Genomic DNA, 22,290 nt, shown 5'->3' on the forward strand with positions numbered 1-22,290 from the left:
GAGAGGAGTCATGCTTCTCCCAAGAGTATGCCCGAGCAGGAGCTGTGGGGGGTTGCATTCTGCCATGTGCAGGGTCCCCTGTGATGGAAGGGCTGATGATTTCCTGGGGGATTAAGATTCCAGTGGCATCAGTGTGACCTTCAAGGTTTTTCCCTGACCTGTCACTAGGTTTTGCAGCAGAGGAAGACACAATAATGCTGGGTTTATTTGAAGGAATTTGGGGTTCTACTTTGTCTGTCTGGAATCTGTTTTGACAGAGAGTCTGGTTGATATCTTTGGATAGAAGGCACCAATTGAAGTCTCTTCTATTTTTAATTGAGAAACACCTGTCTTAAGTTTGAGCAATGCCATGAGAAAGAGGGTGATCACATTTCTTAAAACCCTGCATGGGATACTTGGTCCTTGCAATAAATTATGTAGGTGTATTCTTCCCAATGGGATGGTGGGGTCCTCACAAACCCTCTTCTTCCATCCAAACACCTCTCCAATATACGGATTAGATCTGATTAAATATGATACATGAGTGGCTGAAGAATTATGGACGGAGGTTTGTAACATTGTACAATAGGCTGTGATCAAAACAGTCCCCAAGAAAAAGAGACACAAAAAGGCAAAATGTTGTCTGAGGAGGCCTTACAAATAGCTGAGAAAAGAAGAAAGGCAAAAGGCAAAGGAGAAAAGGAAAAATATACCCATTTGAATGCAGAGTTCTGAAGAATAAAAAGGAAAGCCTTCCTAAGTGAACAATGCAATGAAAAGGAGGAAAACAATAGAATGGGAAAGACTAGAGATCTCTTCAAGAAAATTAGAGATACCACAGGAACATTTCATGCAAAGATGAGCACAATAAAAGATAGAAAAGTATGGACCCAACAGAAGCAGAAGATATTAAGAAGAGGTGGCAAGAATACACAGAAGAACTATACAAAAACGATCTTCATGATCCGGATAACCATGATGGTGTGATCACTGACCTAGAGCCAGACATCCTGGAATGTGAAGTCAAGTGGGCCTTAGAAAGCATCACTACGAACAAAGCTAGTGGAGGTGATGGAACTCCAGTGAAGCTATTTCAAATCCTGAAAGATGATGCTGTGCAAGTGCTGCACCCAGTATGCTAGCAAATTAGGAACATTTAGCAGTGGTCACAAGACTAGAAAAAGTCAGTTTTCATTCCCAAAGAAAGGCAATGCCAAAGAATGTTCAAACTACCACACAATTGCACTCATTTCACACGCTAGCAAAATAATGCTCAAAATTCTCCAAGCTAGGCTTCAACGGTGCATCAACCAAGAACTTCCAGATGTTCAAGCTGGATTTAGAAAAGGCAGAAGAACAAAAGATCAAATGGCCAGTATCCGTTGGATCATAGAAAAGGCAAGAGAATTCCAGAAAAACATCTACTTCTTCTTCATTGACTAAAATAAAGCCTTTGACTGTGTGAATCACAACAAACTGGAAAATTCTTAAAGAGACGGGAATACCAGACTACCTTACCTGCCTCCTGAGAAACCTGTATGCAGGTCAAGAAGCAGTAGTTAGAACCAGACATGGAACAATGGACTGGTTCCAAATTGGGAAAAGAGTATGTGAAGGCTGTATGTTGTCACCCTGCTTATTTAACTTATATACAAAGGGCATCATGTGAAATGCAAGACTGGATTGAATCACAAGCTGGAATCAAGATTGCTGGGAGAAATATCAATAACCTCAGATAGGCAGATGATACCACCTTTATGACAGAAAGCAAAGAGGAACTAAAGAGTCTCTTCATGAAGGTGAGAGAGGAAAGTGAAAAGTTGGCTTAAAGCTCAACATTCAAAAACTAAGATCATGACATCCAGTCCCATCACTTCATGGCAAATAGATGGGGAAACAATGGAAACAGTGAGAGACTTTATATTTTGGGGCTCCAAAATCACTGCAGATGGTGACTGCAGCCATGAAATTAAAAGACACTTGCTTCTTGGAAGAAAAGCTATAACAAACTTAGCTGCTGCTGCTGCTGCTAAGTTGCTTCAGTCGTGTCCAACTCTATGCGACCCCATAGATGGCAGCCCACCAGGCTCCCCCATCCCTGGGATTCTTCAGGCAAGAACACTGGAGTGGGTTGCCATTTCCTTCTCCAATGCATGAAAGTGAAATTGAAAGTGAAGTCACTCAGTCGTGTCTGACTCTTAGTGACCCCATGGACTGCAGCCCACCAGGCTCCTTCGTCCATGGGATTTTCCAGGCAAGAGTACTGGAGTCGGGTGCCATTGCCTTCTCCATAACTAACTTAGACAGCATATTAAAAAGCAGAGACATTACTTTGCCAACAAAGGGGCTTTGACTATAGTTTTTTTTTTCCTTTTTTTAAATTTTATTTTATTTTTAAACTTTACAAAATTGTATTAGTTTTGCCAAATATCAAAATGAATCCGCCACAGGTATACATGTGTTCCCCATCCTGAACCCTCCTCCCTCCTCCCTCCCCATACCATCCCTCTGTGTTGTCCCAGTGCACTAGCCCCAAGCATCCAGTATCGTGCATTGAACCTGGACAAGCTATGGTTTTCCCAGTAGTCACGTACGGATGAGAGAGCTGGACAATAAAAAAGTGAAATTCCAAAGAATTGATGCTTTTGAACTGTGGTGTTGGAGAAGACTCTTTAGAGTTACTTGGACAGCAAAGAGATCAAAGCAGTGAATCCTAAAGGAAATCAGTCCTGAATAGTTATTGGAAAGACTGATGCTGAAGCTGAAACTCCAATACTTTGGCCACATGACATGAAGAACTGACTCACTGAAAAAGACCTTGATGCTGGGAAAGCTTGAAGGCAGGAGGAGAAGGGGACAAGGATGAGATGGTTGGATGGCATCACTGACTCTATGGACACAAGTTTGAGGAAGCTCTGGGAGATGGTGAAGGACGGGGAAGCCTGGCGTGCTGCAGTCCATGGGTGAGCAAAGAATCGGATACAAGTGAGCAACTGAACAATAACCACAAAGGTAAAGACAGATATAGATGAATGGATGAATAGGGAGGCAGACAAATAGACAGTTTCCATCTGCTTTTGGCTAGAAACTGCCATCATGTCCCTTACTTCTCTTAAAAGCTCCCCAGAACCCAGCCCGAGACCTTCACCATATTCATACCTTTGTTCTTAGTGTCTCACCCGGGAAAATCTTGATCTAACATACCTCTTTTCCATATTGCCTATTGCCAAAGGCCTAGCTCAAAGTGCATTTCTCCAAGAAGCCTCACTGTTCCATTTCTACTCCAATTTATCTTTCCTATCTCTCATTTTCTAGTGTGTTAGCCTTTGCCCCATTTTCCTCTTTGACATGGTTCAGCTCAGGTCAGTCACTCAATTGTGTCCAACTCTTTGCAACCCCATGGACTGCAGCACCTGGGCTTCCCTGTCCATTACCAACTCCCGGAGCCTACTCAAACTCATGTCCATCAAGTCAGTGATTCCATCCAACCATCTCATCCTCTGAAGTCCCCTTCTCCTGCCTTCAATCTCTCTGAGTATCAGGGTCTTTTCAAATGAGTCAGTTCTTCACATCATGTGGCCAGAATATTGGAGTTTCAGCTTCAGCATCAGTCCTTCCAAGACTATTCAATACTGATTTCCTTTAGGATGGACTGGCTTGGTCACCTTGCAGTCCAAGGAACTCTAAAGAGTCTTCTCCAACACCACAGTTCAAAATCATCGGTTCTTTGGCATTCAGCTTTCTTTATGGTCCATCTCTCACATCTGTGCATGACTACTGGAAAAACTATGGTTTTGACTAGAAGGACCGTTGTTGGCAAAGTAATGTCTCTGCCTTTTAATATGCTGTCTAGGTTGGTCATAGCTTTGCTTCCAAGGAGCAAGCATCTTTTAATTTCATGGCTACAGACACTATTTGCAGTGATTTTGGAGATAAAAAAAAAAAGTGTCACCATTTCCATTGTTTCCCCATCTTTGCCATGAAGTGATGGAATCAGATGCCATAATCTTAATTTTCTGAATGTTGAGTTTTGAGCCAACTTTTCCACTCTTCTCTTTCACTTTCATCAAGAGGCTCTTTAGTTCTACATTTTCTGCCATAAAGCTGGTGCCATCTGTGTATCTGAGGTCACTGATATTTCTCCCAGTAATCTTGATTCCAGCTTGTGCTTCATCCAGCCCAGCATTTCACATGACGTAGTCTGCATATAAGTTAAATAAGCAGGGTGACAATATACAGCCTTGATGTACTCCTTTCCTGATTTGGAACCAGTCTGTTCCATGTCCTGTTCTAACTGTTGCTTCTTGACCTGCACACAGATTTCTCAGGAGGCTGGTAAAGTGGTCTAGTGTTCCCATCCCTTGAAGAATTTTCCACAGTTTGTTATGATCCACACAGTCAGTATGCTTTGGCTTAGTCAATAAAGCAGAAGTAGATGATTTTCTCGAACTCTCTTGCCTTTTTGATGATCCAGTGGATGTTGGCAATTTGATCTCTGGTTCTTCTGCCTTTTCTAAATCCAGCTTTAACATCTGTTAGTTCACGAAGCCTGGCTTAGAGAATTTTGAGCATTATTTTGCTAGTGTGTGAATGAGTGCGATTGTGCGGTAATTTGAACATGTTTTGGCATTGTTTTTCTTAGGGATTGGAATGAAAACTGACCTTTTCTAGTCCTGTGGCCACTGCTGAGTTTTCCTAATTTGCTGGCATATTGAGTGCAGCACTTTCACAGCATCATCTTTTAGGATTTGAAATAGCTCAATTGGAATTTTATCACCTCCACTAGCTTTGTTCCTAGTGATGCTTCCTAAGACCCACTTGACTTCACATTTCAAGATGTCTGGCTCTAGGTGAGTGATCACACCATCATGGTTATCTGGATCATGAAGATCTTTTTCGTATAGTTCTTCTGTGTATTCTTGCCACCTCTTAATATTTTTTGCTTCAGTTGGGTCCATACTGTTTCTGTCCTTTATTGTGCCCATCTTTGCATGAAATGTTTCATTGGTATCTTTAATTTTCTTGAGGAGATCTATAGTCTTTCCCATTCTATTGTTTTCCTCTATTTCTTTGCATTGATCACTGAGGAAGGCTTTCTTATCTCTCCTTTCTATTCTTTGGAACTCTTCATTCAAATGATTATATCTTTCTTTTTCTCCTTTGCCTTTCATTTGTCACTTTTCTCAGGTATTTATAAGACCTCTTCAGACAACCATTTTCCTTTTTAGTATTTCTTTTTCTTGGGGATGGTCTTGATCAATGCCTTCTGTATAATGTCATGAACCTCCATCCATAGTTCTTCAGGCAATATGTCTATCAGATCTAATCTCTTGAATCTATTTGTCACTTCCACTGTATAATAATAAGAGATTTGATTTAGGTCATACCTGAATGGTCTAGTGGTTTTCCTTACTTTCTTCAATTTAAGTCTGAATTTGGCTATTAGGAGTTCATGATCTGAGGCACAATCAGCTCCCCATCTTGTTTTTGCTGACTGTACAGAGATTCTCCATCTTTGGCTGCAAAGAATATAATCAATCTGATTTCGGTGTTGACCATCTGGTGATGTCCATGTGTAGAGTCATCTCTTTTGTTGCCAGAAGAGGGTGTTTGCTCTGACCAGTGCCTTCTCTTGGCAAAACTCTGTAGCCTTTGCCCTGCCTCATTTTGTACTCCAAGGCCAAATTTGCCTGTTATTTCAGGTATCTCTTGACTTCCCTACTTTTTCATTCTAGTCCCCTATAATGAAAAGAACATCTTTTTTGGGTGTTGGTTCTAAAAGGTCTTGTAGGTCTTCATAGAACCATTCAGCTTCAGCTTCTTCTTTGACATGGTGGAACTGTATATATATTTGAGGGCCAGATGTGGTTGCCCTTTTAGCTTCCTGAATAATTAAATGTGGTCGAGTGCTCTTTAATTTATGGTGTAGAGCTGCTGTTGTTGTTCAGCCACTCTTTGTGACTGAGCTCTTTGTGACTCTGTGTCTGACTCTTTGTTACCCCATGGACTACAGTATGCCAGGCCTCTGTGTACCTCACCATCTTCTGAAGTTTTCCCAAGTTCATGTCCATTGCATCATTTTATTCACTACATTGGTGAATGAAGAAAGAGACTCGGAGCAATGGGACAGTAGTTTTGCCCATTTTTCCATGTGCAGAGTTGGACACATATAGTATCTGGCACTTCCTGGGTTGGGAAGATCCCCTGGAGAAGAGAGTGGCTACCCACTCCAGTATTCTGGCCTGGAGAACTCTATAGTCCATGGAGTCACAAAGAGTTGGACATGACTGAGCAACTTTCACTTTCACAGAGTGAAAGCCCAGTTTGAATAAAAACCATGAGAGCTGGTGGAGTTGCTGTGGTATAGTATTAAACCTGGAATCAGCTCGATCAGCTTGGGTATCCTGGCTTTCCATATTGTTGCTACAGTCCCTTTGTAGAAATGAGTTTCTGTGTTTTCAGTATCTTTCAGTGTCTTCAGGTTATATATATATATAAAACATCACACAAACATATCTGTTAATTACTAGACCAAAAGAAGACTTCAAAAATGTAGTTCATGGTGACAATGTTCAATGAATATTTGGTGAATGAAACTGAAATGGGACCAGGCTTCTCCAGGCCCCTCACAACTTTTTTGAGATTACCAGAAGTTCATACAAAAGTTAATTCTGTATGCACTGTGAGATTATGGGCTCACAGTTTACAGGTGGAAACGTTGCCGGGTGTGGTACACTGGAGAGCACTGTGGGTCAGCAGCTACCTGGGATTACGTGTATGGCCTTCTCCTGACCCCATTCCCATAAACTTGAAGGCCACCTACTTCTGCCTTACTCAGTTTCCCCATTTGTAGATGTTTGTGGAAAAGTGTAAACATGATGGAATTCTCAGTATAAATTAGGCATTGTGATTCCATGGAAGGAGATGTGAGCTAGGGCCTCCAAAAACCTATATCCTATTGATAGTTCATTTGACCAAAATGTCATTTCTCGAGGACTGTCTCATTAAAACAGCTTTGTGTGTTCTTTGGTTATGTACCAGGCATTGTGTGACCACAAAGGTGAATAAGGCATGATCACTGCCCCTCTATTGACTCTCCATCTAGGGAGGGGAGAGCTAACCAGTAATGACTAGGTGTGAACCGCTTCTTGGAGGCAGGTAGTATGGACAGCAGTGACACTGTGAGGAAGTGGTTAACTGTGCCTGAGTGGGTCAGAGGATGTCTGACAGCAGGGCTTTCCATTAGTAATAATTGTCTTGCCTTCCCTTCCATGTCCTTGTAAGGCTAAAAGGTATGTGAAAGAGCAACACTGTCAGACACTAATAATAATAATACATAAATAATAATAAACATCATTATTGTTCCATTATCAGTCACATTCAGATATTATACTTTTAGGTATTCAATGAAAAATGAACTCCACACTCCTGGTGAGTCTCTTACAGGGATGTTGAGTTTTCCCTTTTGTGTTATAAAGGATCAGACTCTGCATTCATAAAATAAGAGAATGTGTGATCTGAGTCATTTGGCCTTGCAGAGGGTTGTTTTTTTTTTTAAATTCCAAAGTCGTGGGGCTCTTCTGTTGTTGCTGTTGTTTTTTCTCATTCCGTGAGTTGATACCTGTCTTCACCTACCTGTTTTAGTTACTGATTTAGGTGATGCACATTTAGTGAACACTTTGTATGTATTCAAGGAGTATAAATATAATTAAATAATACAATCAAATCTGAAAGACATGCTATATTTTACCCATGATAAGTGCTCGGTGGAAATCAATGATGAGTGCAGTGCATTGAAAGGGAAGAATAGTGAGTGGGCTAAAGATCAGAAAAAGCTCTGGGGAAGAAGCCACACTTGCAGTGGCCCTGCATGCACTCTGAGGCACAAGAGTGGTCTTTTCCTTGCCATCTTACACAGACATGAGAGCGTGAATGAGCCTGATACCTTGAGTGGCATTGAAAGGTCCATTTCATTTAGGAAAGATTGATAAAGTAAGAGATAAAGCTGAGAGTACAATATTTTGCATGTAATATTGGCTCAGGTATCAGCTGATGAGCATTTTTACCCATGTGTCTTATTTTTCCTATGAGCACAGAATCTACCTCTTTCTTATCTTCTTATCTATCAGAGTGTCTTTCATGTAAGAGTTGTTCAGTAAATATTTTAAAAATTAGTGTTGCTGAGTTATTTTAGATATAGCTAAAGACTTCATGGAATTTGAAGAAAATAGGAAGATACAATTTTACTAAAGGTTTTACCTCTAAAAGTGGGACATGGATGGCATCAGAAATAGTTTACACTCAACTCAAAAGCCTTAGTTGGTTGGGTATATATTGAGCTAGAAGACCCCATGATAAGCGTAGCACGGTCATGTTCATAATATTTTTATCTGGATAGGATGCATGTCTACTTGAGTGTGTTAGGCACTCTGGTGGGTTGGATTGTTCATCTCCAGAAGGATGGCACATATCTTTCTGTTAAACAGTGTCCCTTGACGCTTATGCTCTGCTCACTTCCTTGTTTTGCAGCTCTACAGCTCCATGGACTTTGGAAGACGGTGGCAACTCATGCATGAACGCATCACACCCAACAGGTTTTACTGGTAAGCCCCATCCACAGTCTCACCACTCTCTGGGACAGGAATCAGGCAACATGGCACTCTGGCAATTCCTGAACACCTTCAGCACTTGAGGTCATTGTGTGTCCTAGTCCTTTGCTACTCAGTTTGGTTCATGGACTGGTAGCATTAGCATCACTTGGGAAGTTTTAGAAATACAGAATCTCGGGCCCATTGAAACTTATTAAGCAGAACTCTGCATGTAGTATAATCCCTGGTGATTTTATGTGCACATTGAAGTAGAAGCCCTGGGCTAGACAGCTTCTTGAGAAGGTCATGACTGGGTGCTCTTAGCTATGTATTAATCTCCCCTCTTTTAGTAAGAAGTAGATGTTTTTTGAACCTATTCTGAAAAGCAAGCATTTCCTAAAACATACTATGAAGAACACTAGCAGTGCTTCTCCTTCCAAAAGTGTTTCTGCGGTCACATAATTTTAGGTAACAGTTATCCAACTCTGGCCTCGTGGAGACTCAGGATTCACATTAGGATATTAGAGCCTCTGGAGAAATGCAGAGTAAAGGAAGCTGCCAGACATGAAGCCACAGATTCCCAAACGCACTGTACTCTAGAATCCCTTTCTCATGTCATACCTGATCATCCTTTAGAACAACTTCTGTGGAGCACATTTTGACAAGTTTTTCAAGGAGTGAATACATTTCAGCTGGAAAATTAGCCTTTTCCCCTATTCAGAAAGTGTTGTTAACTGGTATTTTTTATACATGAATTCTATTGTTAATTTGGTTGTAGCAGAGTAAACTTGGTTTGGTATAAGGTTTACTTTTTACTCTTCCTAGCTATATGAAATGCTTCTAACATGTATCATGCTTTCATTTCTGCAGAAGCAATGGCCAAATATATCTAGGAATGTATGTAGGAAGTATATACCAAAGTGTATAATATGCTTAATTATGTGCTTAATTAGAAATAGAAACAAAATTAACAGTACTTAAAAGTAGTACCTATTCCATGTCTCATATTAAATACCTTAGTTCAGCTTCCTTAAAGAGTCATGAGATGACCCTTCATGCCTTCCACAAGGTGGGGGTGGTGTGGGGGGGCAGTGGGGGGATGTACATATATGCTTCTTTGAACATATGTATATATATACAACCATGCCAGCATCTTTGGAAGCAACATTTCACCCTATCCCCTCTGCACCTACAGAACTATGTTCAGAATTAAAATGATGATTGCTGAAGCACACTGTAAAAATCAACTATGTCTTATTATATACAAAGTCCTTGGAGAAAAAAGGGAACCGGTAGTACTGCTTTACCTCAATGCCTGGACTATTCCCAGTCATTTTTCCCTTTGCAGACCAATTATTATTTGTTCTATAACTACTATTTCAATTATTATTTGGTCTGTATTTAGAATTATATTAAGATTTTTTCAATAGACCGAGACAGAAAAAGGAAATATTTGTTTTTCTGATGTGCTAGTTATATAATTACTGCCTTTTGCTCAGCTAGGATGGACCAGTTTCTCAGTGTCAGTTCAGTTCAGTTCAGTTCAGTCGCTCAGTTGTGTCCGACTCTGCGACCCCATGAACCGAAGCACGCCAGGCCTCCCTGTCCATCACCAACTCCCGGAGTTCACTCAAACTCACGTCCATCCAGTCAGTGATGCCATCCAGCCATCTCATCCTCTGTCGTCTCCTTCTCCTCTTGCCCCCAATCCCTCCCAGCATCAGAGTCTTTTCCAATGAGTCAAGTCTTCGCATGAGGTGGCCAAAGTACTGGAGTTTCAGCTTTAGCATCATTCCTTCCAAAGAAATCCCAGGGCTGATCTCCTTCAGAATGGACTGGTTGGATCTCCTTGCAGTCCAAGGGACTCTCAAGAGTCTTCTCCAACATCACAGTTCAAAAGCATCAATTCTTCGGCATACCATCACTCAAAAAGAAAGTGGAAAGTGAAAGTTGCTCAGTCATGTCCGACTCTTTGCAACCCTGTAGAATAGTGCATGGAATTCTCCAGTCCAGAATACTATAGTGGGTAGCTGTTTCCTTCTTCCAGGGATCTTCCCAACCTGGGGATCAAACCTACATCTCCCACATTGCAGGCGGATTCTTTACAAGTTGAGCCACCAGGGAAGCCCACCCATCACTCAAAAGTCCCTCAAAAAAAAAAAAAAAATAAAATAAAATAAAATAAAAAAACAAAACCCTCTGCTATTTCTGAAACAAATTCTTGAGATGGTAAGGCAGTTAGCTGACTAGGAAGTCAAGTTGATGAAGAAGGGAAGTACAGTAGACTGGATAAGCCTTGTGATCATTCCTGAAGGAAATTAAATTAAGTGGATGAAGGGTAGCATTTTCCTATTTGCAGAGGGCAAGAAGGGAATGTTCCAGATTCTGTCTGCCTTCCCCCTTCCTTTATAGAGCAAAAAGAGTAAATCCCCAGGTCCTGATAATTATGTTTCATTTCTTTTCCACCCTGTACTTCTTTCATATATACCCCCATGGGGAAATATAAAAGTTAGTGCCTGTGCTGGCTAGTCAAGTAGTAGCTGAAAATTCCATTTTTGTAATTACCACTTCTCTGTTTCTGATATATAATTGCCACGATTATTCTTTTAGGTGTCACTGGAGTTGTAGAGAAAGAACTCATTTTACATAGACCTTTTTTCCCCCATTGATAGAATCATGATTGTAGAAAGCTCTTATGCTGAAAAGACTTGGCTTGTATGGGTTAGGTGTGGAAATATCGACTCGATACCTCCTTGAGAAAAGACAAAGTGTGCATTTGTCAGGGTATAGAACACAGCTTTGGTTAAGACAGAGCCTCTTGGGGATCTGGTCTCTGCATCCATATAAATGGGAACAGTATTCTTCCTGTTAACTTCATATAGTTATTGAAAGGACAAGATACCATCCTTTCAGAATTGGACTCTTGGCAATTTTATTTCTCTGTTTCAGATTTATAATTTGTCAGTTATATCTTTAAGTACTATATTTATTAGTAGTTCTGAATTTATTCAGTTGCTCAGTCATGTCTGACCATTTGCAACCCCATGGACTGCAGCCTGCTAGGCTTCCCTCCTGTCCTTCACCATTTCCCAGAGCTTGTTCAAACTCATGTCCATGATGCCATCCAACCATCTTGTCCTCTGTCGTCCCCTTCTCCTCCTGCCTTCTATCTTTCCCAGCATCAGGTTCTGAAGACCATAACACGTAATTGATTTGTCATTTTTTCTGGGATCCAGAAAATCCTATGCCCGGTGAGACTTTTCCTGTGTACATCTAGTAACAATTGAATGGGTCCGAGAAGCCACATCTCAACCTAACTTTATTTTCCTCGCTCTTTCTTGAGTCTTGATTTTTCTGATGTCATAAAAACAAGACAAATCAACAGCCAAAAGCCTTAAAACTGCTTCTTTTTGGAGGATGATGCAGAGTGAAGTGGTATTGGGGCTGATAGGGACACATGGAGGGAAGGGCAGTCATGCCCAAAACAAGAAATTGAAGTAAAAGACTTATCTTGCAGTAAGTAGACAAATAGAGTAAACATGCAACCCAGACGGAATATTGCCCAAATATTGTTGTCTATAATTTGGAGATTTTCAAATTTCTAGGGATAGATCCTTCATGAATGCTATAGGTTTCTTCTCCCATACTGCCTTCAGTTGGTGGGAAGTAGCAACCTAGAGGGGACCTGTGGGGAAGAACACTGTGATACAGAAATGATTTCTGCCAAGGGTGCAGAAGAATCAACCATCTATGATGATGATCAGTGTAATGGCTGTGAAAATGCATCAAGAACTGTAAGGGGTATCATGATTATTCATTTCCTCCTTTGTGGCCTACAGTGCCTATGAGTTAGACAGGGCATGGGCCATACTTTTCCCATGGGCAATAATATTAGCATTAATAATAAAAGATTCACTAGAGGTAAAATTTTCTTTATGAATTCCAGATGTTCTAATGCCATCAAGAAAGGTCACCTAGGAATCTTGTACTATTGAGTGACTCCACCATCATGCCCTGAGCATCAGACTGACATGCAAACTCTTTTATGTGTGACCCTTTCACTCATTTGATATGTGGTTAACAGGCAGATTACTAGCCCTGTCTTATGCTCCTATTCATCACCCCAGTTGCTTTAGCAAGTTTAGTTTGCAGGGAGAACACAGGAGTAGCTAAGTACCCTACTGTAATCTTTCTCTAGTCTCTGCCTGGGCAAGGGTATCACAGGGAAAGGTGGTTTTTGGTTTAATAGCCTACTGAGCTGCAAATGAATAGTACCTCCACTCTTCTGTTGGGAGATATTTAACAGGCAGGTACATTCTGCAGTGGGACGATTGTTTTCATTGCACATCCAATTTGAATACTTGTTATGGTTCACAGCTTTACCTCGGTGGCCCCTCAGTCTCCCTAGGTGTTCACCGTCCTCTGGCTTCTTTTCCGATGAGGGGACAGGCATCCTAGGCCTTGCTGAGTTCTCTGTGTAACTGGGCTGGCCTCTAAGTGCCTCTGATCCCTGATAGCTTTTGTTTGTGTAGTATCATGAACAAGAGAAAGAATGTCTCCTATGTCTCTTTCTTACTGACTTCCCCTTAATTGTTCTCTCTCCTGAAAGACCAGGGTCCCTTTGTTTTTCCTTGATGTCACTGCAGGAGAATGTTCTGATAAAGTAATACATCCAAAGCTGCCAGGAACTTAAATTCTTACCCCTTTTCTGGGGTCTTTGGGCTGTAAAATGGACTGGTCTTTAGAGTAGAAGAAAAAAGAAAGCCCTATAAGTAGTCAACAGGTGTGGAACAAGCTCTAGATCAGCCTACTTCAGGGCGCTCAAGGAGAGAAGGCTCCTGATGGATGGCTCTTTGAAGCTGTAACAATGCCAGGCTGCAGGCTGAGAGTGGCTGGCATGCAGGGACAGCCAGGATGGGCTTCACATCGCTACTGTCCTTTGATTTAATTTGGCTTATTCTTTGTAGATTTCTAATGATGGTTGTGCCAGCAGCTTCTATTTTCTTCTTTCAGAAAGGTCATTAGGGAGGGTAGGAAAAATGTAAAAGCAAAACATGTCTCGTCTGGTGTGTAGAACTAGAATGTCCTAGGAATATATCTTTTAAAGAAGAAAGGAAGGGTATGGACTAAAAACTCCTTTCATCACGATATTTCCTTTCCAATCTTCCATTGTTCTTGTTTTTTTCCAGTCTCTTTGTATGCATATGCTCTTTTATACATAGCTTAAATATTTTGCACATCAATTTGTATAATCTGCCTTCTCCCCTTTTAATGTTCTATTATAACAATTTTATGATATTATAAAATCTTTACAATCATTTTAATTGTCTATGCAACACTTCATTATGTAAAGAGACATACTTTATAACACTGTTTTTATTGACCATTGGAAATTTTCATATTTTTCATTGTCATAAATAACAGTTTAATATTTTATGCATATTTCCTTAATATCTTGGACAAGTGTCCTTGGTAGCCCAAATAAAAACTTGTGTTTTTTCTCAGTCTCAACAGAGTGTCACATTCAAAGGGAATGACCAAAATTCAACACTGAAGCATTTTAGGGAAATAACGTTTTTTATTGAATGTTTTCTTAAAAGAGTTGCAAAGAAGCATCACATCACACAGCATACAGTGAGTCTTTATAAAACTTCCTTTGTCCATATCTAACAGTCCAAGATCCTGATCATCATGGTAGTTACTGTCTCATCTTTTCCTTCTCTTTCCATGGGCTCTAAAACTATTCTCAGTCACAGAGGTTCATTGTCCACAGCATGGCCCCTTCCAGAGAATACCTTGTATCCCACACACCTTCCTCCCCAGGTATCATCAGCTTTTCTTATATAGAAAAGCTCATCTCACCATCTGTCACTCTTACCCTTCCCTCCAGGAAATCAATCTTTGCTGCACAGCCCTTAGAAAACGTAGGAGGAGGAGCAGGTGATTGTTAGAGTCCAATAACTGGTTTAATCACTACTAAAAGAAGAATAATTACATCAAATATATACATTTTGAGTATCTTTAATACCTTTCTTTAAAAATATCAATTGTGTGCTGTTGTATGTTCTCACTTAAAACATATGCAAGTATGAGTCTACTTATAATTAATATTGACTTCATTCTTGGGGCAGGCAGCTTCCAGATGGTCCCCAGTGCCCGCTGTCTTCTGGGCACCTTCTCATTGACTTTGAGCTCCTTTTAGTAACTTGCTTCTCGTGACTAGAGCATGGCACAAGTGAAAAGATGACACTTCAGAGATTCATCTACAAAAGTTTTTGTCTTAGAGACCTTCTTGTGATTGCTTTGTGAGCTGCCCTATGGAGAGGCCCATATGATAAGGAACTGAGGGAGGCTGCAGTCAGTGGTCAGTGAGGAAGTGAGGGCCTCAGTCCAACAGCTGGGTTCTAGCAAGAAACGGCTGAATCCTGCCAACAATCTTGTGAGTGAGCTGGGAGGCAGGTCCTTCTCCAGTCAGGCCTTCAGGGGAGACTGCAGCTCTGGCCAGCCATCAAGCCTGTGAGAGACCTTGAGACAGAGGCACGCAGCGGAGTCACGCCCAGATTCCTGACACACAGGACTGTGAGACAATAAACATTTGTTGTTTTTAGCTGCTAGGTTTTCTAGTGAGATTGTCTGAACTTGTTTCATTCTATTCTGTTTTACATTCTGATGGCATGATTTTGCTCTCTGAGTATACTCTTTGATGCCTGTGTGTGTTTGTGTGAGGGTGAGTCCAGTGTGCAGATTCCCATTCAGAGAAATGCTAATCTCACTTACAAAAATCCCGTTTATCTCAGTCCTAGGCTTACCTAGCTCAGCCTAGTAGTGGCTGTGAGAGTGGAAGACAGAGCAGAGAAGCAGGAGGTGAAAATGGGACATGATTACCTTGAGATAACGTGGCTAGTGAACCCTCTTACATCTTGACTTCAATTTAAACTCTGAGATCTCACCTGTTCTGGAATGTGTTCTGTGTTTTGCTTCAAGGATAAGCTCCTAAACTATGGTTCCTGAGGAACTGCATGGCGAGTCATCCTTTGTCTGTTAATACATTACTCATGACAGAAGGAGAGTTAAGGGATAGGCAGAATGGCCTGAGATTGCTTCCTGGAAAATCAAGGTCTTTTCAAACAAAGTTACCATTATGGGCGGAATTTTTGAGGCAGCCTCTACAATTTTGCAAACACAGTCATTTGCAATCTCAAATAATGGGATTTAGGCATCGACCTGATAGAATCAGATTTAGAGGCCCTTTGCAAACCAGGGTATGCCACAAATAATATTTAATTCAACTTTCCCTTACATTTTTTAAATGGTGCAGCAATTTAAAAATGCATTACATTCAGAATAATACACGCAAGGTCAGAAGGGGAGATGTGAAAGCTCAGCTCTCAAGGAGAAATCAGTTTCTACTTTGCTGATAGGGCCACCCATATGCTGTATGTCTGGTTGCATCTTGGCCTTGGAAGAGCTATCTTAGTGCTGAGAGCAAATGCAGCGCTTGAAAGCTATTCATGGTTCTCAGCCCGTGCACTGAGGAAAACAGAAAGCTCAATCAAGACCTGTTGGACTCATTCATAATTATCCTAAGCACAGATGGGTTCTATGAAGGAGGGTAAACAAGGAGATGTAGGTACTTCTAGACTTAACGAACTCTTTGCTGTGAAGAGAAGGTGTCATATTTGACCCTGCCTTGGGAACTCTGAAAAGATTTGTGTGTCAAGCAGAGAAGTCAAACACTGAATTAGGTAATGTATCCACTTACCTAATCCAGTCTATGAAAAATTCCAAGATACAAATGGGAAACATAATTTCTTCTTTTCTCAGCTTCTTGGATGGTTTCTCTGGAATTAGAGACACATGGCTTCCAAATGCTTCTTCCCCCCCATGACTATGTGGAAAACACGAGAAATAGTTCTTCAGCTCAGAGAAAGGGGAATCTCACTGATAAAATTTCAGAGGGTATGAAATGTGATTGTTCTCACAATGGGTGAGATTTCAGAGGTTACTATCCTTTGAGGAGAGGCCAGGAGAGACCCACGTGGAGTAAAGCACTTAGACAGCTCTAATCTTCCTGAAACTCAAATTGTCCATTTAGAGCTTCTTCTCTCTATATGAAGAAGTGGGGACAGTGGACCACTGATAGTAATGAGCTGTGTTTAGTGGCCTTGACTAGGGAATCTGAGAATTGGAGGGTCAAGGAGAGGTCTAGAGAGAAAGGAAAGAAAAGGATATTGAGCTGAGCAGCTCAAGGAGAAAGTATCCAACTGAAGAGTTGAAAGTGAAAGTGAAGTCGCTCAGTCGTGTCCAACTCTTTGTGACCCTGTGGACTGTAGCCCACCAGGCTCCTCCGTCCCTGGGATTCTTCAGGCAAGAATACTGGGGTGGGTTGCCATTTCCTTCTCCAGGGGATCTTCCTAACCCAGGGATCGAACCCGGGCCTCCTGTATTGCAGGCAGACGCTTTATACTCTGAGCCACCAGGGAAGCCCCAACTGAAGGGTTGGAGGTTGTTTAATATGCAGGTTGGAGACAGTGTGACAGGCAGGAGGAATCACCCTTTTCCTCACTGAGGAAATCTAAGCTTGCTCTGTTTCTGGTTGGGTTAAGAGTGTGTATTAACCTGAGGCTACCATAACAAACTGCCCTAGAACTGGGTGTCTTCAACAGTAGGTGTGTATTTTCTCCTGCTTCTGGCAGCTGGGAGGAGATCAGGGTACCAGCATGGTTTCTGGAGAGAGCTCTCTTTCTGGCTTGTAGACTTCTATCTTCTTGCTGTGTCCTCTCATGCTTTTGCCTTTTATAAGGACACTATTGCCATGAGGAGGACTCTACCCTCATGACTTCATCTAACCCTAATTACCTCCCAAAGGTCTCCTCTCAAGATAGCAATGCCTAGCATTGCCTTAGGATCTGCCTGCAATGCAGGAGACCTGGGTTCAATCCCTGGGTCAGGAAGATACCCTGGAGAAGGGAATGGCACCCACTCCAGTACTCTTGCCTGGAAAATCCCATGGACAGAGGAGCCTGACAGGCTACAGTCCATGGGGTCATAAAGAGTTGGACATGACAGAGCAACTAACACTTTCACTTTTACATTAGAGGTTAAAGCTTCAACATGTGAATGAGGATGAGTTGGGAGTGGGGAACACAGTTCAGTCCACAGCTTGATAAAGCAGGGAAGACATTGAGAAGAAATGCAAAATTTCCAGAGAACTTCTCACCAAGACGAATCCTGGAGCAGAAGTGCCTCAGGCTTGTAGGAATAGATGGGAAGGCAATACTGAAAATACAAAAACAATTTTTAAAAGGTACAAACACAATATACTTCTTTTTTTCTGATTGTAGCATCAACAAAAGCTTATTGTAGACATTCAAGAAAATGCAGGAAAATAAAAAGAAAATAATTACTTCTAATTTCACTGCCCAGAAGACATCACTTTAAAAAAATCAAGTACTTTTCCATAGACTTTTCCTTTATTATAATGTAGTATAATTTTCAATATACTTGTTTGACAATTGAAATCATGCTGTTTATGAAATTTTGTATCTTATTAAAACATACTTGAAGATTTTCCTGTACCATTCTGTACTCTCTCTAAACATAATTTAAAATTTGTATTATTTGAGTTGTATTTTAATTGGTGGCTATATAGTAATTTAATCACTCTACTATTATTTTACATTGTTCTTGCTTCTAAACATTTACTATTAAGGAAGTTACTGGAATGTTATTTTGAAAGCCTCTAAGTAATTATCTTTCCAAGGTTGGTTTATTATGATTTTTAAGGATAGACTACCAAAACAATATATATAAATATTAGCATGCCAAATTGTTCTCTGGAAAGTTTATACCAATTTCCACTCGAACTAGTGAAATGCCATTTCAACACCTCATAAAAATTTAATTTAAAAAAGTAATCTAATTTAATATGCAAAAATGGATTTCCCTTGTTTTAATTTGCATTTCTTATCAGACTGGTGAGCTTAGACAAGTTTTCATGTATTTATTAGCCATTGTATTTCTTTTATGTGACCATCTGTTTTTGCTTCTTCTTTATTATAAGTTTTTTATATAGTCTCTCATTTTGTTTCAATGTTGTCTCCAGTTTGTTCTTTGTATTTTAATCGGCTTATGATGTCAAACATACTTTTAAAAAAATTGCTCAAATCTTTTTATTTTTTCTGCTATATCTCCTCTTACTTTATGTGTAGATTATGTCCTCAACTGTGATCATGCAACTGTTAGCTGGAGTTTTCTGATTTGCAGCGCTCCTTTATTAAACAGTGTATATAATACATATATATTATATATTAGATTATATATATTAAAAGACTCTGTATTCTCCCATATTATGCTTCAGAAATCTCATACTGATAATTGTCTATTTCATCTTGTGACTGTATTGTAATTTAATCATTTTATAATTTTTTTATCCATATTTTTAGAATTTAGATGGATAGATATTTTTAGAATTTATAGGATTTTAATTTTTTTTAAGTAATTAAAATCTACTGAACATCTTCCTACTTAATTCTGTGCCCATATTTCTGACTACTTTCTCTGATGGTCTCCTGCAGGAGAAACTCTGATCAGAAGTTAGGGACCACTGAGGTTGGTAACATTTGTCAACAGCCTTTATCCTGCTGGGTTGGTCAGTCCTCTGTGCCCTGAGCCAGACCAGACCGTGTTTAGTGATTGTTTGTAACACAGCATAGTGCCTAACTGGGCAAGTCTCCTCTCTTGCAAAACGTAACAAAACATAAAACAAAAATAGAACCTTTTCTTCTCTTCCCAAATATTCTTGGGCTTATTTTACTCATCTGTCCATCAAATAAATTTAGAATCACTTTGTCATGTTTCAAAATGTCCTGCTTCCCCCCACCACTATAAAGCAGCTATTTAGGTTATTGGTTAGAATTGTGGCAAAGCTATAAATTCATTTGGCAAGAACTGAATGTTTTTCAATATCCAGTTTTCATTTTTGGCCATATGGTTTGTATCTCCTTTTATATTACTTCTTTGTTTCTCAGTAAAAATTGTATAGTTTTCTTTATATCAGTCTTACATATTTCTAGTTAATATTATTTCTAGGAATTTTCACTTTTGGTATTATTATAAGTAAATATATTTTGTATGTAACATCTTTATCAGGCTGGCATGACTGAATTTGGTAACCAATTCAGTTAGAAGTGTATATATAATTTGGCATCACTGACTCGATGGACATGAGTTTGAGTGAACTCCAGGAGTTGGTGATGGACAGGGAGGCCTGGCGTGCTGCGATTCATGGGGTCGCAAAGAGTCGGACACGACTGAGCGACTGATCTGATCTGATCTCTAATCTGATACATATAAGAAGTGTATCTATAATCTATAACCAACAGAGGTATATCTGTAATTTGCCTACATGCATATTTAGTTGGTGCCCTAAGATTCTTTATATTATAAAGAAAATGCGTTTAAGATTTTTAAGTGATCAAGAGAGTGTGATATGACTACAGATTCATTCCTGTGGGAGTTTAGGAATTAAAATAGGAGGAGAGCTTTGCCCTTAATAGCTGTATGAGATTGGGCAATGGTACTTAATCAGCTGGTGTCCTTTCTGGCTGGTGGGACATCAGTATACCCTGCCATTGCCTCCTGGCTAAATGTCAGTCTTTTTAGCTTGGAATATCGTAAGTGCTCAATAAATATTAGATAGAAAATTAATAATAAAACAACTTATGAGAAGATGATTGGAAGAAATGACCATCTGCATTAATTTAGTGGCAGATAATACTTAGCATCTCTTTGAAACTGAGCAAGGTTGAATGCATCTGCATATCTTATTTTTATTCTATGTTCAAATCCCATTCATTACCTAATAGTCAGTGTTCATATTTCTGATCTGTTTTCCAGCTATCAGGATATGTCTTACTATTATATTTGTTAAAGATATTTTTAGAGAAAATATTTCTAGCTTGATGTTAATAAAATTCATAAAACCATAAGCTAAAGATTGCATTGTATCTTATCCTGTGTACTTTAATAGATGTGATGCAAATGTTGAGACATGTCCATGCAGATTGTGAATGGAACATGGCTAGAAATGGGAAGCACCAATAGAATATGAGTAAGAAATGTCATGATTGCTCAGAAGTTGAAGAGCCCAGGTTAGTCTGGTATACCAAATGAAGGTTTCTTAGAGAAAATGGGATTAATGAACCTTGAAGAGTGGGTTTACTTGGCGAGTAAGAAAGGGAGACAGGTTTTCTTGCAAAGGGAAGCTGATTGGAACAAAGCTGAAGTCACGGGATATTTGGAGAGCAGTTAGTATATCTGCTGAAATAGCGTTTCTCAACCTCAGCATCTTTACCATTTTGGTATGAATAATTATCCTGTGCATTCTGAGAGGTTTCGCTGGATCCTTGGTCTTTATTCCATAAATGCTTACAGTATCCCTCTAGTTGTGAAAACCAGAAGTATCTCTAATATTCTGACACTGCCAAATATTCTCTGAGGGGCATCTTCACCCCTGACTAGGAGTCACTGTGCTAGGAAGATAGGATTTGTGTTGAGGGGCAGTGAGAAATGAAGCTGGACATATAGACTAGATTCAGACTGTGAAGGGCTTCAAATACCCGGTAAGTGGTTTAGACATGTCTCTCTGGCTAATGGAGGGAATTCATCTTTTGTGCAGGGAAATGACATGATATTCATATTTTATGAAGATTTATTAACATTTGGCACTTTCCTTGCGATGCTTAAGTGCATTCTGCACAACTCTCTGTCAATAGATAAGCTACTGATTTTTCTCAAGACAGATGCAGCTCCTCTAACGTATCTTGATCCCAAGTTTCCTTCTCTGGTGGAAAAAGTATGGAATTGTGAACTTTAAAAAATATAAACCTAGTATGTATTCTTAAATAATTCATTTCTGTTTATACTTTAATCATACAACAGCATTATAGATTTTTATTGAATGATGCAATCACTTTAACACACATTTTATTCTTGTACTCTTCTAATTTTTGTACACATGAAAGTAATTTTTCACAAAAATATAGTTGTAATAGGTTTCCCCATTTATGTCTTTTTTTCACTTTTTCCTAACCTAAACAATTTTCTGTGTATAGGCAGAGTATTTATAATTATTATATTCATGGTGGCAGAGTATCATACTGAATTAATAAACTCTCTTTTATACTAATGAAATATGGAAAAGTTAGAGTGGAAAGGACCCTAAAAGATCCAGTGATTTTGGTCTAGTGTTCTTGGAAGTTCTAAGAGGTGATTCTATCTCTAAGGTGATTAGACATCTAAGAGGTGATTAGACCAGGACTAATCACCCTGGTCTAGTGATTTCTTCACTAGTGCTCTTGGAAATTCTAAGCACGTTCTGATAAATTGAGTTCAGTCACTCAGTTGTGTCCAACTCTTTGAGACCCTGTGAGCTGCAGCACGCCAGGCTTCCCTGTGTGTCACCAACTCCCAGAGCCTACTCAAACTCATGTCCATCATGTCGGTGATGCTATCCAACCATCTCATACTCTGTTGTCCCCTTCTCCTCCCGCCTTCAATCTTTCCCAGCATCAGGGTCTTTTCAAATGAGTCGGTTCTTCACATCAGGTTGCCAAAGTATTGGAGTTTCAGCTTCAGCATCAGCCCTTCCAATGAATATTCAGGACTGATTTCCTTCAGGATGGACTGGCTGGATCTCCTTGCAGTCCAAGGGACTCTCAAG

At 40.0% G+C, this 22,290-nt stretch overlaps 1 protein-coding gene across 2 annotated transcripts in view; it reads left to right on the plus strand.

Moving 5' to 3' along the window:
* Nucleotides 1-22,290, plus strand: part of SORCS3 (sortilin related VPS10 domain containing receptor 3) — a 637,309-nt gene that overhangs the window by 400,202 nt on the left and 214,817 nt on the right. For both annotated transcript variants that reach the window (XM_025274418.2, XM_025274419.2), the window contains exon 5: nucleotides 8,509-8,582. In XM_025274418.2, coding sequence (XP_025130203.2) covers nucleotides 8,509-8,582 — 74 coding nt within the window. The remainder of the gene's footprint in view (nucleotides 1-8,508; nucleotides 8,583-22,290) is intronic.

Source organism: Bubalus bubalis, chromosome 23, assembly GCF_019923935.1.
Source record: "Bubalus bubalis isolate 160015118507 breed Murrah chromosome 23, NDDB_SH_1, whole genome shotgun sequence".
In the NCBI taxonomy this organism is placed as follows: domain Eukaryota; kingdom Metazoa; phylum Chordata; class Mammalia; order Artiodactyla; family Bovidae; genus Bubalus; species Bubalus bubalis.